The 13,091-nt window shown below is 38.5% G+C and overlaps 1 protein-coding gene across 1 annotated transcript in view; it reads right to left on the bottom strand.

Annotated features, from left to right (window-relative positions):
- Positions 1-8,012, bottom strand: part of LOC145998284 (protein SERAC1) — a 119,225-nt gene extending 111,213 nt beyond the window's left edge. The window contains exon 1 of the mRNA XM_083134688.1: positions 7,810-8,012. Coding sequence (XP_082990814.1) covers positions 7,810-7,817 — 8 coding nt within the window. The 5' untranslated portion in view covers positions 7,818-8,012. The remainder of the gene's footprint in view (positions 1-7,809) is intronic.
- Between the last annotated feature and the right edge of the window lie 5,079 nt (positions 8,013-13,091).

Raw genomic sequence — 13,091 nt, 5'->3', positions numbered from 1 at the left:
GTGTGAGTATTATCAGTACTTAAAAATTATTTATTACTAAACTCTTTTTGGTGCAAGATTAGGATGCGCAGTTTACTCGTGAATACAGAATGTACGTTAAAATTTAATTGTTCAATTCGAATCACATAATTTCTTCGTGGCAGTTTAGAGAAAATTTCCCCGGGCTGAAGAAAAAGGTTAAGACATTAATTGTTATTAACTTGTGCATTATAGTCAAAATATTAAGCTTGAAAAAATTACTACAGTGTTGCCAAGTACGGACTTACAAAATGTAATCTTCTGTATCCCAAGATTCTGCACAGATATCATTGGTTTCGTTATCTGATGGCGATGAAAGGTTATAAACCAATTTCTTTATTGAAAAACAGGGTGCGACGATTATGCGGTGAATACGGTATATTGAATTAAGAGCCGGAAATTTACACACGTAGCACCATGGTATGCTACCATATTAACAACATTCCACTTGTCTGAGGCTTTCGATAACAACTGATTCTTGGTACGAGGCGGACCAGCTGTAGCAATTCACAAATGAAGGCTACGGTCGTACTAGAAAGAGAAAGTACAATTCCTTCGGCTGGGTTCATATGAAGTTACTTTCACTTACGTTTCCGCACCCGAAGGAAATTAACATAATGATTTTATCGGGATATAATTAAGAAAACTATCAATGTCTTCATAACTTTTTTTTTCGCAAGCCATGCGTTAGAAGTTGAATAATATCCGAAAGATGTGTAACACAGGCTATAAAATTAGTTATGTTACATTGTCACCGGCATGGGATGATACTGGAAAGGAATTTTCACGATTCCGGAATATTTTGTCTCAAAATTTCCCTTTCCAATTCTTTCTATCCCTTAACATCAAAATCGCAGTGTTTTTTTTTCCCTTTCTTTCTGGCGATAAGCAACACTTGTAAAAAAAAAAAAGTAAGAAATGATCGAACTGGGAACATGCAACCTTGAAGTATGTTAATATAACACGTCAATGTGGTTAGGTTGCGATATTTCTCCTTTTCAGTGCTACGACGCCAGGAGTCCCGGGTTCGAGTCCCGACCTGGGTATGGGTGTTCTTTGTGAGTGCCGCTTTATCAGTTATCATATCATCACACATCCTCGTCGTGGCAATTAGTGAAAAGTGGCACAAAAGCGACGCTAAATAACAAATAATAAATCAAATTTTCTTTTGCAATCCAAACAAAAAGAGGGGGGAACCCCCTGAATAAGCCAACCACCTGCACACATGCAGTGTTATGTGCTTAATATCCTCGTAACTTTGAATAACGCAGGGTGTCATTTCCTCAGACTTTACGGTTCCTGCGTATGTCCTAAGCACTTTACTTACATTTTATTTCATTTCATTACAATTACGTATTGGTCATACTCATTTTCTGTTTACATTTTAAGAAACCATATGGTTACTATGGTTCTGTTTCTTTTTAAGAAGTGTGATGAATTTGATAATGGATATGTACATACACACAACTTTGTCTGGTCTAGCACCCCCCCCCCCCCCTCTCTCCACCTCCACAAGAAGCTTCGGGTCAGCAGTGTCCCGGATTTCCAGTCATGAAATATAGACATGGGCGTAACTTGGGACTTAACTTTGGGGGGCAGGTACAAACTTGAAGCTTAACTTTTGGGGGAACAGAGTCGAAAAGTTATTCATCCCATAAAAATAGTGTCCAGGATTATTTACTAAATAACTGTTACATTTACGAAATCATAAATATTATTATTTATTACTTAGCTTCTCAGGTCTTAGGATGTTAACAAAAGTATCCTTAACTTGTAAATTTTAACAAACTTTGCCCCCTTGCTCCCGCCAAGTTACGCCTATGAAAATAGCAATCCTAATCATACCAAAAGTTGAACCCCCCCCCCCTACATGAACTATATATACTGTTCTTAATTAATTTTTATCTTTTTATACAAGTTGATAGTGGTTGTTTACAATTCTTCTTCTAACATTAACCTTTTGTTCGGGTGTCCAGAATAATTTGTTAGTATATCAGTGAATAATAAGAAAAAATAAAAATAAAAATTTCGATTGATTGATTGCATTAGGTTATTTTTATGGATGTCTACAAAATCCAGATAACAAATATCCGGATTTCAAATTATCCGATATGCGTTTCCGATGCAACGAATACGAATAATCCGTAAATCTGGATATTTGAAATCCGTGCAGAAAATTATCCGATTTGCCATCCCTAGTTATTTTACGTTGCTTCCCTGCAACTTTTGACTAATTGCGACGTTGAGGATGCGATGATATTGATGAAGGGGCACTCCCACGCCAAGACCGAAATTCGAACTCGGGAGCCCTGGCGTCGTACCGCGTTGTGCTAACCATTCCCCCACGGAGCTCGGCAGGGCAGATATTGAACAGAAATATGTGTGAGTGTGTTTTGGTTAGTTTCAAGAAAAACGTTCACACTGAAATTATGGTAGCCTTATACTAATCGTATACTAAAATAATCATCTGTTCGCATTGCATTCAAGAAGTGAATAATGCGCAGCGAGACACTCTATATTTATGCAACTTGCACTCTATCCTAAAAAACAAACCTTGTATCATGTATAACCACTTGATTTTCACCATTCTCTGTCATCTCGCAAAAAAGGAAAATTTAAGCCACATGTGTCGCTTGCGAACGAGCCAATCAACAGCAACGTTTCACACCGTAGCGACATGACAGGCCGCACAAGCCTGTGTTCGATTCGTGAAAACGTCAAGCGACACGTGTCAACTGTCGCTTGTCGCTTCGGTGTAAAAGCTCCATAGCATCTGCCTTAATGATTCAACAAAAGCTCTGACTGTATTTTGTGCTTATCTGCGAGTTGATTGTATCAAGTTTACTTATTTAATCGCCATTATCAGCGATAAACAACTGGGCTGTTACCTGTAACAATGAACTCGATACGAGCTATCAGTTTTTTCAATTATCAAACGAACAATAGAAGTTACTTTCTTCAAAGTAGCTTTGTGTTTGTTCCAAATTTGTTCTAGAGATACGGATATTTTGTTTCGAATAGGGACAGGTTTATTTCTAGCAGATAGCGGCCCAAATACTTTTGTGCGCCCTCACGCTCTCCACATACCCCCCCAGGCTACGTGCCTGGGGGAGGGCTAAAGGGGCTGAGGCACCCCCCCGAAATCCTACAAATATCTCATTTAAATGTTATATTTATTTTTAATAACAGAAATAAAGTTATAAGCACAGTAAAAACTGGATTACATCGAAAAAGGTTTAGTGTATAACAGAGTGACCAGGTTATAATTTTTATATTCTACCATTTAATCCAAAAAATAAATGGATCCACAGCTTCCAAAACTGTGAGATCACAGAATATAAACTTTATGAGTAAAATTTGAAACTAAGTGTTAAAGCCTTTCTTTGAACGATTGTATAAAAGTTAATAACAAAATACAATAACTATGATTTTCAGTACACTAACTGTACAAAATATTAGAAAAATAATGGACAACAATTGTGTCAGATATTCACTGCTACGGTGGATCACATAGCAAAGTGTCTCCATTTATGTAATAATAACAATAAATTTGGATTGAAATTGGTATATTCTAATAACTTATAATAGTTATTATTATAAAATAACAATAATTATTATTGTCATTATTATCTGTACTAATCAAGTTATATCTATGACCTGACCTCCTCTACAAATATTTCTGGCGAAGTGCGTAAAGGATGAGGTCCCATAAAATTCTGGCTACGGGCCTGCTCCCTCTCACTGTCCAGTTTTAGAAATAAAGTTTATTGAGTTGACAAACACTAAAATATACAAATTAGCCATAACCTCGCCCTATGGGCCAGCATTCCTAAAGATAAGAACGTCAAATACAGAGAATGTGTGAGTGAGGGTGTTCTTTGTTAATGTCCCTTTATCAACACTCATCCTCACCTTCACGATTAGCGAAAAGTAGCAGAAAAGCGAAGTAAAATAAACCAAATGAATCAAGCTAGGTCTCAATGGCGGGGTGGGGGGCTTGACGTCTTTTACACGCTGTAAACTTCGTGTAGTACGATGACGTCTAGTGTGTGTATATAATACACAATTTCTTGCTTACCTTTGAACCCAGAAATAGTTAAGTTCAAGTGCTGAATATTCATTTATGCAAATAACAGCTTCGTTCAACTTTTGTTATGTAACATTGCATTCAAAGTAATCTTCTGTTTTGCCACAAACAAACAGTCATAACTTTTCATTTCAGTTTAATAGCCTCACCTCACCTGTAAATTAAACTTATCGTAGTAATTAAAATCTTCGTTCGACATCTTTGAATTATTGCTATTTGCAACTGAGGTTGCTGAACCCATGTTTATCGCTGAATATTACATTAGTTTGCATATATTACTGATTTTTGCTCAGTGTACGTACGCAGATTTGCAGGTTATCCGAGATCCCTACTACTTCTCGATGTTGAGTTCAAGACTAGAACTGTAATAGATACTACTGGCACCAACTTATATGGGCCAGTGGAGTCCGGACCCACCAACAATATGTTACTGTTATCTTCTTAATTCTTGGTTAGGCGCGTATCTAGAAATGTATTTCGGGGGAAGGACGACCAAGTGTCTCAATAATAATAATAATAATAATAATAATAATAATAATAATAATAATAATGGAAATTAATTAGTATTGTATTATTGCATGAATAGGTAAAAAGATGGTAAAGAATACAGATATAACAGCACTTATTCATTATCTAGCTTACGTGTAGTTAAGATCGCAAAAATTTGTATAAAAACAAGGAAATTAATGTCAAATAGATAAAAAAAATGAATATTTATTGAATAACAAAAAGAGGAGTTAGATTCAATTGATGAAAAGTAAAGTTCCTGATTAATAGGGCTCGGATAGTTATGCACTAAAAAACTCAAAATATGCATCCAAATATGCACTAAAAAGGTGTAAAATATGCACTTTAAAAACCCGTATAATTTATAAATGCTGTATATTACAAACTACGAAAGATTACATGCCAGGAAATGAATATGTATTACTCTGAATGCTCATTCGCTACACAGATTTTTTCTATTAATATAGTTCTGTGTTCAATGAAACACAATACATTACAGATCACGATCATGATTGCATTTGATAACAACATGATGTCTGAAATTTTCGAACTTGAAACTCCTCCTGTTTTCAGCTAGAATAGTCTTATATTCAGAAATCACACGTTCCACTTCGCAAGATACAAGTGGACTGTATTTTAGGGCAACAAAGTCAGACACATCAAGCTCCAGATCATCCACACTTTGTCCATTTGTATGCAGAATTGTGCAAACTTTCACCATTGTTGCATAACCACTGTTCTTTTTCAATACTGCATCCAATTTCTTTACATACACAGGCTCTTCAACCTGGGCGAGGGCCTCTTTAACGTCTTCTATAATTTTGATGTTTGTTTGAAGTTGTTGAAAGAAGAAAGACAGCGAAAAGATAAAGAAAAGAGAAGAGAAGAGAAGCGAGGAGAAGAAAAATAAATACAGTATATGCTCGGTGTTGGTTGTGGGTACAAAAATATGCACATCAACTTATTTTCATAAAATATGCACCTGCATATGAAATATGCATTTTTAGTTAAAAATCCTTAAATATGCATCTGCATATGCAAAATGCATAATTATCCGAGCCCTACTGATTAATATGTTATGCATAATATCATAAGTAGTATTAGTGTGCATACATTTTTGGTATTATCCTTAAAAGCCATATGATCCCAATTCCTTGCCTTCCAATAAGTTCGAAGGAAATAAATAATCATAGATTATATAACAAAGGCTAAAACAATTATATTTTCATTATTTAAATTTAGTACTTTGTAAGTCTTCCGGGGGGGATTCGGACCATCTGGACCCACCCCCTAAATACGTTCTTGTTCCTGGTGGATTGCTTATTGAAATCAGTAAATAACAGATTTTTTAAAAAAAAATAAGTGAGGATGCATTAATATCATGGTGCATAGAAGGAAGTGTTCATGAGATTTTTTTATGAACTTATAACTCAAGTGTTTTAGCACACCGATGTTTTTCAAATATTGGCACCCCTGATGGAGACTTCTGCAAAGTCGATTATGGCCAAATTTCTTAAGTTCAAAAGTGTTTTAAGTTTGTCAAAGTTTGATTGAAGTCTGCTTTTATGCTCACGTTGGCTAATCGGGACTGGGCCTACAATTTAAAATGGAATCCGAGTCACTGGAAAAAGTGAATTCACCGCGAATCGAACCCGGGACCCCTTGATTACCAGGTGTCACCACTACGCCATCGGGGACGTCCGTAATTAATACTGAAGCTGTATTTGAAAGTAACATGTTACTTTTGAGAGTTTCTGTCATCTACATGCCCGTATCATGGGTAAGATCAAATTAATTCCACTTCACTGGGTTTTTTTTTCACCGACTGTGATTTGGACTGAGAGGTTGAGTGTTGTGCTCTGTGATACAAAACAATGCGAATCTGCGCGCTTTGAAATCTAACAAGCTCTGCATTCGACTCCTGTTAATGTGCGAACAATTACCGTGTGTGTCAAGAAAAGTGAACAAAAGTAATCGATATTTCAAGAGTACAATTAATTAATTTTCGAGACGTTGGTGCAGTTAATGAAAATATCTAAAAGTGGTTATCTAGAAACATCCTTTTCCAGTGCTCAGGTAAAATTTGAAAATTTTCTGTTTACTGTTTCTCGAGATAATCGTGACAAAAGTTAATACATAAGCTTATGCAGGATTGACAAGCAAAATGATGAAGTCTTGGCCGGGGTAGATCACCTAAAGGTATTTCTTTCATCTTGCGGCTCAAGTAAATAACTTCAAATTTGATTGGCACAACGTTTTTTTTAGTATATTATTTCATACTGTATTTACCTGTGTACTCGAATAGTCTACCATGAAAACTGTTGCATCTGAAGTGTGTTTAGATTTAGTTGACAAAACCATTATTGTCTTGCAACATATCAAATTTGCTTCCATTAATCAAAAGGTTTTTCTTTCTTTGTCGAGCGTCAAATAAAAGTTTTTGACCAATAAGAAAATACACAATTCTAACAACACTTGAAATATTTTGGGAAGTGATCTGTGATATCAAAGTTGATTGACTTGTTTGTTTTCTTTTAATTCGCTTCTCTGCAACTTTTGGTTATGCACAGACACTGGCGTACGAAAGGGGGAGCTGATGGGATTACAGCCCCACCCGAAATTTTTTGAAAATTAAAATTTTCAAATGAAAGCAGTAAATAATTCTGATGAAAAAATAAAGTGATAACCGAAAGCCCCCTTAAAATGAACCATGACTACAATTTTTGCCTTCGAACAACTTTTTAAACGAAGGATTGTAATTATGAAATATTTTATTGTGTATTATGCCAACCCCCCCCCCCCCCCAAGAACTCTGCTATGTAATTTCTACCTTTACAATTTCAGCCCGTTCGAAATAAAATTATGCGTACGCCAGTGCGCACACATAGGGCAATCGGGACTGGACCTACAGTTTAAAGTGGGACCCGAACCACTGTGCAATCTGTCTCGATCGGGTATCGAACCCGGGGCCCCTTGACTATAATCGCGAGTGTGATCAAATCAATTGTCGTTAAGGGAGATGTAAATGACTTCTCTTACTGATAATGTAACACATTCGCAAGCTTTAAAATCACTCAAAATAGTGGAGGGAGGGGAGTGCTATAAATCCGGTCCAAGTAACAATCTTCAGCAGAAGAAACTGTTTTAAGAAAAGAAGTGACATTATATCGTAGATCTGATTGATATGGAAAGCCTACCTGATCATCAGAAGCAGAAACACCCAACGAAGAAAAAGCACGACGTACTGTCAACGCATGGTGTGATCGTCACCACCAGAGGCCCCTGCAACTAATGAAAACAGCAACTAATCAAAACACCGAGCGACTCCGATGTAAACACGGATATAAGAACGCTTCTTTTCACAGTCACTAAAACTTCGCTCCCCACACCGAGCTCCACAACAAACTTTTACCACACAATCGCAGCAGTTGCTGCGCGTACGCAATCCGGTTCAGTGTTGCCAACCAGCGTAAAGCGGAAATCTCCAAAGATAGAGGTAAACAAAATTTCCCAAGGAGATCTGCGCAGATGATTGGGACGCCTTGCAATTGTGTAGATTTGCCAATGTATGAACATTTCTTCGATAAATTTATTTTTATTTTACTCTTTTACTAGCCAAAAATAACAAAAATACTTAAAATATTGTATCCGAGCTCTTAGGCGGAATGACTATTACACCGCGCTTCGACGTCAGAGGTCACGGGTTCAAATCCCGGAAAGGACGTGGGTGTTCTTTATGACTTTCAATTCATCATATCATCACTCACCCTAAAATATTGTAAAATATTTGATTGAGTAACGTCGTCGCCTTGTAATCAAGGGCCCGAGTTCGATACCCGGTAGAGGCACGTATAGTGGTTCGGATCCCACTTTAAACTGTAGGTCCAATCCCGATTAGCCTTAATGTGCATAAAGTGGACTTAAAAACACCAAATCAATCGTATTAGTGCATAAAGTGGGCTTAACACAACAATTCAATTCAATATTTGATTGGTAGATTTGGTTTATTTTTCGTCTTGTTTCTGCCACCTTTGGCTAATTACGATTGATTGATCTGGTTTATATTCCTTTGCATTTCTGCCACTTTGGGCTAATCGCGAAGATAAGGATGAGTGATGATGTGATGAAATTGATGAAGGTACAATCACAAAGAACATCCAAATCCAGGCCGGGATTCGAACCCAGGATCCCTGGCGATCTTAGCGCGCTATGTTAACCACTCCGTTGGCTAATCACGAAAATGAGATGAGAGATGATGTGGTCTAGTCGATAGGGAGTCTGACTGGCACGCGGAAGACCTAGGTTCGATTCCCGAGTTGGGTGAACTAAGGTCGGAATTTTCCCGACCTTGTCCCCGCATAAAGCGGCTCTGGGGCTTACCCAACCTCAAATCAATGGGTACCTGAGGATGGTAAAGGCGGCCGGAGCGTGATGCTGATCACACCACCTCTAAAATGGTCTACATCGAGAATGTATCAGACCCTACCTCACATTCCCTAAATCTGCCTTCATGGCACTGCTATATGCTTTACACTCACAAAGATCACCCTGACCAGAACGGGATTCGAACCCGGGACCCCTCGCGTCGTATCGTACTCCGCCACGGAGGCCGGCGTAAAGTATGTTAAGAGTAAAGTCATATCCGTTATAATAGATTGCACTAGCTTTTGACAGAATGAAACTATACTTGCTTGTGATTTTTTAAAATATTTTATCACTTTATTGCTCGCCGCGAAAAACTCCCTGCTGCAATAGTGGTGTGCAGTGTGCGCCTAGAAATGATCGTTTACGTTTAGCTACCCAAAAATTCCCACTTGAAGCGATAATAACTAAATGGATAGTAGTTTGCATTTGGATGGCAACACTGGTCTCACTTCGAGCACGTGATTACCGTGTCGAGGTCGTCTGCTCTCGCAGGCAAGTTGCCAGAACAACTGACCAGCCCAGCCGTCGTCTCGGAGCAAGACCGTCCGTGCATCCAATTATGTCCTCTCCCTTCGCCCCCTCTCTCCCCCCGCGAGCGACGTCTTTCCGGAAGGAGAGCGCTAAAGCATAATCTGTCAAGCCGGAGTGTCACTTCCTACGATTTTTTTTACGGCGTAGTCGGAAAATGTGTAGACTGGCAACACTGCAGGGTGCTATATATCGTGCTTAACGTATCTGGAACGATAGTCGTGACTAAGAGGTGAATAATGGGAAATAGAGGTAGCAGTGCCAGAGGATTCAAATGAAAACAACAGTGGAATTACAATAATGCACAAACAGTCGGGTTTCAGCAGAAAGCGCGAGGAGGGGTTCAGCCCGTTCTGGAATGTTTCACAGTTTATGCAATGGCCTATTTTTAATGGAACAGATAGTTACGTGCCAAGAAGGTGTATACTGCAGTGGCGCAAGAAAGGGGGTGCCCCGCAAATAATTTGTCAGACGCAATATGCTGCCTTTCAAAGAATTCTCATTTTCACAAGCCAAAAGCAAGAATTTACTTTAACACATCAACATGGGTACCTGGGGGAAACCCTTGGGGGTAAAGGCGGTCAGGGGCGTGATGCTAATCACATCACCCCCACTCACGACCGGATCAAGAAAGTGTGGGGCGTTACCCCCACACCCCCTATACGCCTTCATGGCGTGGTGCTAAGCACAGGGGAGCACTTTACCTTTACATTTTTTTATATCACCTCACTGTGCAAAAAAAAAAAAAAATTCAAACCGCCGTGAATCGACAATACTACGATATTCTGGTACGAGTTACCTTACTTGATATTTAATGTGCTCTGTAAACATTTTACAGGAAAGAAAGAACTGGTTAAAAGAAGTGTAAATTGTTCCAGAGTTCGTTTCGGAATTGTACGTATTTTTAAAAAGTGTTAAAATCTATTTTCAAGATAGATATAAAATTGTAAAAAGTAGCTGATCCGATGCCGATGTATCGGTATCAGCCGATACCAGTGGTATCAGTATCGGAAAGTATCGTCTACCGATACCAGCCGAAATTTTTCCAGCATTTTGACTTTCCACGGGGTCCGCAAAAATGTAGCGCGACACTTTCGTAGAGTCTAAATATCCTGGAAATTATGCAAAATTCAAACTTTCTTTTTATGTTGCATCAATTTTGCATGAGAACTATATTTTGGGATTACATAATATCTATTTGAATATTCTGAAGCAATTCTTCGGTATTCTAAAGCAAATTTCTTGGTAAATGGATGCATATAATTGGAAAAGAATATTTAACATGTTACACACCAATATTGATCAATATTTTGAACAAATTTTAATTATCGCAATTTTCAAGCATCGGTATTCGTGGGAATCGCTAAGAGTATCGGCGGCATCTGTATCGGTTCAAAGTGGTTTTGGCTCAGGCCTAGTAAAAAAAACAACTAAATATTGCTTCTTTTTAATTTGAACAATGGATACACTCACAAACATCCAGTAGCGACAAAAAAAATTGTGCTAATACTGGGGAGAGGGGGTTCATCATCATTCATTCCTGCAGACCCTCCACGTAATTCATAGTATGGAAACTTTGACAAAGGCCAGGACCCCTTTCCTTGCATTCCCAGTAGCAGGGGCGCGTCAAGTATCTGAGCGCTCAGCGAGCAACGTGATCGCTGAGCTACTGGACGGCCAAATAAGCGTTGCCGCGCGAGCGCTGCTAACTTGATCGCTGAGCGAACTTTAACCTTGAGGAAAAGAGTAAGACCTGTGTCAGGATGACGGGCTGGCGGCTAATGAGGAAATATTTATGATTAACGGCTTGCGATATAGTGTAATTACAGAAGCAGTTCAAGAAACAGAAGGTAAGATAATATTCCAGTTTTAGTAATTGTATTAAAATGAAAGTGTTGTTTATTCCAAATATGCACCCTAGTTTTGGAAAGGTGTGCGGAGGTGTAAGAATGAAAATTTCGACACTTTTTTGTGTCCACATCAACTATTTCAAAAATTAACAGCTTTTCAAACTGAAATCTTGTCCACTCGACGCAGCCACATTGATCACAGATTATTCAAAGGCACTGATATTTTGATCAATGAGCACACAGCGTCAAGAAAATTATCTGTAAGCTCAGCGAGCATCGCTCAGATACTTGACGCGCCCCAGCTAACTCTGTTACAAATCAGCTATGCTACTTATTGCTGCAACCACTGATCTAATTAATTATTTGGTAGTCAACGCACTTCAAATCCGGCCGTGGGACCAGGGGTGCCCATCCCCCCCCCCCCCAAGGCCCATGACGAACCCCTTCCCAAAAGTAGAACATTCCCCTTGCCCCACTTTATGCAGAATTATTTACTCAAATTATTTTGGTCAAACATAATATTCGGAACAATATAATGCAGACATATTTAAGCCATACATGTTTACTTTAGGTTTTCATGTTTGATAACGTAAAACGTACAAAACTGCTCAGGCTTACTGCCATTGTTAAGTGTACTAAACCTTAGGTCTATGCTTAACAGTTTATCTGCTGGCGGAGTGGTTAGCACATCGCGCTACGACGCCAGGGGTCCCAGGATCGAATCCTGACCTGGGCATGGATGTTTCTCAGTATCCATTCATCATATCATCACTCATCTCCATCTTCGCAAATTAGCCAAAAAGTGGCACAAAATGCGAAGTAAAATAAAGCAAATCAAATTAAATTAACAGTTTGTCTGCTTGACTAACCATATATTCAGCATGTCCCCCCATTTCGAAACCGGTTCTAAAGATATAAGAGATGGTGTTTCATTTCAACCCCATTGCTGTGATCACCCACAGGTAGGTAGAAAACTGTACATAATAACCTCAACTAAAAATCAATAACAAGTCAATCAAAGAAAGGACCCCCCTCAATTTTTTGTGTGAAGATGAATTGGTATAAAATCTTGTTCCCAACAAAAATTCCCATGGCGCAGGCGCGTCATGAATCCCTTCTGTGGGTACCCCTGCGTGGGACTACAGTTTCATCTGCCCCTCGTTGAGCACTCAAGAACATTGGCGCACACGAGAAAATCAAAATTTTCAATGAAAACATTTTAAAAAACTCGGGAAAACCAAAATATTAAATGCAAATCCCCCTTAACCTTCCCCTGATTACCATTTTTTCTTTGAACAACTTTTAGAAACTAAAATTAAAAGTGGTAATAATGAAATATTTTACTGTGAATCCTGCCCCCCCTCCCCTCTTAGAACGCAGCTATACAATGTCAATCTTTACAACTCAAGCCCCTTCCGAAAAAAATATCCTGCATACGCTAGCGTTCCTGAATATCTGATAATGAATTATTTGCTCATCTCACAAAAATTACGACCTTCACTTTATTGAATGCGTTTCGAGGAGAAAAGCAAACTCAGTCAAAAGAAACGTTGCATAACTTTTATGTAATTCATTCATCAGGTCGTGATTTTATCTGCAATGTTGAAGAAGGTCACGTAGAGTTAACACAATACTTTTTACGCCTTAATCTGAGCAAAAGTAGTTTAGTAACATGT

The sequence above is a fragment of the Lepisma saccharinum genome, chromosome 1 (assembly GCF_977018435.1).
Source record: "Lepisma saccharinum chromosome 1, izLepSacc3.1, whole genome shotgun sequence".
Lineage (NCBI taxonomy): Eukaryota > Metazoa > Arthropoda > Insecta > Zygentoma > Lepismatidae > Lepisma > Lepisma saccharinum.
The sequence above is the reverse complement of the archived record's forward strand: the minus strand, read 5'-3'. Positions and strand labels throughout refer to the sequence as shown.